This window comes from Salmo salar, chromosome 12, assembly GCF_965601325.2.
Source record: "Salmo salar chromosome 12, fSalSal1, whole genome shotgun sequence".
Taxonomy (NCBI): Eukaryota; Metazoa; Chordata; class Actinopteri; order Salmoniformes; family Salmonidae; genus Salmo; species Salmo salar.
In genome coordinates this window covers 102,581,311-102,586,507 of record NC_138302.1, presented here as the reverse complement: position 1 = coordinate 102,586,507, position 5,197 = coordinate 102,581,311, and the positions used below count along the sequence as shown (strand labels likewise).

The 5,197-nt window shown below is 41.4% G+C and overlaps 1 protein-coding gene across 1 annotated transcript; it reads left to right on the top strand.

Annotated features, from left to right (window-relative positions):
- Nucleotides 1-478: 478 nt before the first annotated feature.
- On the top strand, nt 479-3,246 carry LOC123739207 (E3 ubiquitin-protein ligase RNF186-like). The gene is made up of 3 exons (XM_045713681.2): nt 479-552; nt 798-1,352; nt 2,363-3,246. The coding sequence occupies exons 2-3, from the start codon at nt 1,015-1,017 to the stop codon at nt 2,436-2,438; spliced, it is 414 nt and encodes a 137-aa protein (XP_045569637.1). The 5' UTR covers nt 479-552; nt 798-1,014; the 3' UTR covers nt 2,439-3,246.
- The last annotated feature ends 1,951 nt before the right edge of the window (nt 3,247-5,197 follow it).

The following is a 5,197-nucleotide window of genomic DNA, read 5'->3' as shown; positions in this document are numbered from 1 at the left end:
AGAGGGTTCTACAAGTCCACAGAGAGGGTTCTTCAAGTCCACAGAGAGGGTTCTTCAAGTCCACAGAGAGGGTTCTACAAGTCCACAGAGAGGGTTCTACAAGTCCACAGAGAGGGTTCTACAAGTCCACAGAGAGGGTTCTTCAAGTCCACAGAGAGGGTTCTTCAAGTCCACAGAGAGGGTTCTACAAGTACACAGAGAGGGTTCTACAAGTCCACAGAGAGGGTTCTTCAAGTCCACAGAGAGGGTTCTACAAGTCCACAGAAAGTGTTCTACAAATGCTCCCCCTCAAAATGTCAATACACGGCCCTGGCAATTCTCCTGACGTGACCTACTATGGTATAGAAGTGACCTGGAAGTGTTTAACTCTTTCCATGGAACTTTCCTGCCTCACCTGAGAGTAGAGGAGGTGAGAAACCGCCCTTTCTGGGAAAATAACTGCATTTTGTTTCCTCCCTCAAATCTTAAAATAAGAGCACACACTCTTCTCTCTCACACACAAAGTTTTGTCGTTAGATAGTTGGTCGCTGTGCTGACAATCTTCCAGAACCTGTAAGTAAAATATTGCCTCTCATTGATAATGATAAAAGTGAAAAGGTTTATCTATATCTGATAACTATGGATGTTATAAATGTGTGTGATAATTTTAAAGATATTTTTTCTTCATGTCTTTTCAGAAAAACATGACAGCCTGTTGATTTAAGATATGTTATTACATTATATATGTTAACATAGTGCCAGTGATGAAGTCACTGAGTCTAATTTAATTTATTTTAACATCTTAATGTCTTTTGCAGATTCCTGACCTACGCTCCAAAGCACAGATTTAGGATCAGCTCATCCTCATCAAATCCAAACCAGGACCTTAATAAACCACAAGGGGAACACTGACCTCAGACCAGCGTTTAAACCCCACGTCTTCCTGCCCAGACACTGACTCTGTCTAGAGTTCCTCCGTGCTCCAGCCGTATATCCATCCATCCATCCATCCATCCACACCCCAGCCATCCAGCCATGGGTCTGATGAGTGAGGACATGGAGTGCTGCGTCTGCCTCCAATCCTACTCTCGTAGGGAGAAGATCCCTCGGATGCTCCACTGTAAGCACACAGTCTGTGGGCTGTGCTTGCAGGCGATGTCCAGGCACCAGAGCGGCCTACTGACAGTCTGCTGCCCACTGTGCCGTTGGATCACCTGCACCGAGCCCAGCCTCACCCTGCCGGGGTCGCTGTGGGTTAACACTGAGATCTGGGACCAGATACTAGACACACAACAGGAAGAGGAGGAGGAGGAAGAGGAAGAACAGTGGAAGGAAGCTAACAGACAGACACAGACCACTACACCGTACACATGGTGAGTACCCCAGGCAAAGGTGGATGGATTGATAGACTGATTTAGAAACCTGGAGAAATCTTCCTCTGCTCTCTGTTCTTCCTCTCATTTTGTTCTGTCTCTTTTGCGATCTCTCTCTGCTATCACTCTCTGATATCTCTCTCTGCTATCACTCTCTGCTATCACTCTCTGCTATCACTCTCTGATATCACTCTCTGCTATCACTCTCTGCTATCACTCTCTGATATCACTCTCTGCTATCACTCTCTGATATCACTCTCTGCTATCACTCTCTGCTATCACTCTCTGCTATCACTCTCTGATATCACTCTCTGATATCACTCTCTGATATCACTCTCTGCTATCACTCTCTGCTATCACTCTCTGCTATCACTCTCTGCTATCACTCTCTGCTATCACTCTCTGATATCAATCTCTGCTATCACTCTCTGCTATCACTCTCTGCTATCACTCTCTGCTATCACTCTCTGCAATCACTCTCTGCTATCACTCTCTGCTATCACTCTCTGATATCACTCTCCACTTTGCAGCGCTCTGCTTTTTTTCTTTCTCTCTCTCGCTGTTTCTCTCGTATCTCTTGTTCTCTCTCTCTCTCTCTCTCTCTCTCTCTGTATCTCTCTTGTTCTCTCTGTCTCTCTCTCGTATCTCTCCCTTTCTCTCTCTTTGCTCTCTCCCTTTCTGTATCACTACATCTATTGGTCTTGATTTCTCTCTTCATCAGTTGTATTGTTGTACTGTGATGGTTTTACTTTAGGTGACAGTTTCTTTACTTTGATCGTATTATGATTGTATTATGCAGCTTGTACAGCTTCCTTTTTAGGTTCAGAAGTCTGTTCAATTACTAAACTGTAATTCTCTCTCTCTCTCTCTCTCTCTCTCTCTCTCTCTCTCTCTTTCTCTCTCTCTCTTTCTCTCTCTCTCTCTCTCTCTCTCTCTCTCTCTCTCTCTCTCTCTCTCTCTTTCTCTCTCTGCCTACTCTGTTTCTTTCCCCCTACTCTCCTGTCCTCCAGGTCTCCATCAAGGCATTGTGGCCTGAGGCTCAAACTACAGAATTTCCTGAGGAGGATGAAGCACAATGTACTGTAAACCGAGAAGACGAAGAGCAGGGATAAAGAAGACTGGATGTTACCATTTCAGAGTCGGAGATACTCATTGAGTAATGAAGCTAATTCACTAAACAGGACCGACCGGGGATTTTCAATAATGACGCAAGATTGAACCAATTATAAATATTCTTTGGGTTTGATTGACTTTGCGTATGTGTAATGTTCTCAGTCAACTTACCTGGTAAAATAAGGGTTAAATAATAATGAAGGATAGATAGATAGATAGATAGATAGATAGATAGATAGATAGATAGATAGATAGATAGATAGATAGATAGATAGATAGATAGATAGATAGATAGATAGATAGATAGATAGATAGATAGATAGATAGATAGATAGATAGATAGATAGATAGATAGATAGATAGATAGATAGATAGATAGATAGATAGATAGATAGATAGATAGATAGATAGATAGATAGATAGATAGATAGATAGATAAAGGGGTGAAGGTTAGAGACTGTGTGCTGTGTACAATACAATATACTGTGAACAATGTTTATAATAGATGTTTAATCATTTGATAAAAGGTGTATTACTGCGTGAAGGGAAGTGGATGTTTAGTATTTATTATTACATCATTTTATAACAGCTTTAATATTGCAGATTGATTGTTGCTTTTATCAATGTAATTGTCTGCATCATTTCCAATCCCCCATATAAGGGAAGGTGGATTTGTTTATCCTCATTTTACATGTTTTATTTATCTGTTCTGTTTAAAGAGCATGTTTTTTTATATTGGGATTATATTTATTGGTAAATAAATACATCTACTTTAAAATAACCCTGTCTAAGAGTGTGAAATTGCTTATTATTATCATTACATTAGGAAAGTAACTGTCCGATATCCAACTATTTATGGACCCCTAAAAGAGTTGGAGGTGTTAATTCCCGTCTAGTACAGTATATAGTATACTACTTTTGACCAGGACCCGGCTAGTGCAGTATATAGTATACTACTTTTGACCAGGACCCAGCTAGTGCAGTATATAGTATACTACTTTTGACCAGGGCCCGGCTAGTGCAATATATAGTATACTACTTTTGACCAGGGCCCGGCTAGTGCAGTATATAGTATACTACTTTTGAACAGGGTCCAGCTAGTGCAGTATATAGTATACTACTTTTGACCAGGGCCCGGTTAGTGCAGTAAATAGTATACTACTTTTGACCAGGGCCCGGCTAGTGCAGTATATAGTACAATCGTGGCCAAAAGCTTTGAGAATGACACAAATATTAATTTTCACAAATTCTGCTGCTTCAATTTGTATGATGGCAATTTCCATATACTCCAGAATGTTATGAAGAGTGATCAGATGAATTGCAAAGTCCCTCTTTGCCATTCAAATGAACTGAATCCCCCAAAAAACATTTCCACTGCATTTCAGCCCTGCCACGAGGACGATGCTGGAGATCGGTCTGTCATGCTGATTGAGTTTGAATAACAGACTGGAAGCATCAAAAGGAGGGTGGTGCTTGGAATCATTGTTCTTCCTCTGTCAACCATGGTTACCTGCAAGGAAACACGTGTCGTCATCATTGCTTTGCACAAAAAAGTCTTCACAGGCAAGGAAATTGCTGCCAACAAGATTGCACCAAAATCAACCATTTATTGGATCATCAAGAACTTCAAGGAGAGCGGTTCAATTGTTGTGAAGAAGGCTTCAAGGCGCCCAAGAAAGTCCAGCAAGTGCGGACCGTCTCCTAAAGTTGATTCAGCTGTGGGATCGCACCTCCAGTACAGCGCTTGCTCAGGAATGGCAGCAGGCAGGTGTGAGTGAATCTGCACGCACAGTGAGGTGAAGACTTTTGGAGGATGGCCTGGTGTCAAGAAGGGCAGCAAAGAAGCCACTTCTCTCCAGGAAAAACATCAGGGACAGACAGATATTCTGCAAAAGGTACAGGGATTGGACTGCTGAGGACTGGAGTAAAGTCATTTTCTCTGATGAATCCCCTTTCCGATTGTTTGGGGCATCTGGAAAAAAGCTTGTCCGGAGAAGACAAGGTGAGCGCTACCATCAGTCCTGTGTCATGCTAACAGTAAAGCATCCTGAGACCATTCATGTGTGGGGTAGCTTCTCAGCCAAGGGAGTGGGCTCACTCACAATTTTGTCTAACAACACATCCATGAATAAAGAATGGTACTGTCGTGTCTTTGGCATCAATAAAAGTGAAGACATATTTATCAAATTGTCACATACGTCGTAAGGGACAGACCAAGGCGCAGTGGGTATAGTGCTCATCTTCTTTCTTTATTTTGATTAAAGTGAACACTTAAACAAAAATACTAACAAACGACAAAACAACAGTTGCGTAAGGTACTACGACTATATGAAAAACAACCACCCACAAAAACACAGGAAAAACAGGCTGCCTAAGTATGGCTTCCAATCAGAGACAACGAAAGACACCTGCCTCTGATTGGAAGCCATACTTGGCCACACATAGAAAAAGAAACATAGAAATAGAAAACTAGAACCAAAATCCCCTAGAACCAAAATACCCCAAAATACACAAAACAAACACCCCCTGCCACGCCCTGACCATACTATAATTACAAATGACCCCTTTACTGGTCAGGACGTCACACAAATAACTCTGTAATTATTATTCCTCGATTAAACTGATTAATTGTGTAACTGTAATTAACTAGGAGGTAGGGACACCAAGGAAAATATTCAGATTAAAAAGTTATAATTTTCCTAATACAACTTTCAGATATTATAATATCTGAT

Coding starts and splice junctions, on each gene's coding strand:
- LOC123739207 (XM_045713681.2), top strand. CDS start 1,015: ATGGGTCTGATGAGTGAGGACATGGAGTGCTGCGTCTGCCTCCAATCC. Junction 1,353..2,362: donor ACCACTACACCGTACACATG/GTGAGTACCCCA, acceptor CCTGTCCTCCAG/GTCTCCATCAAGGCATTGTG.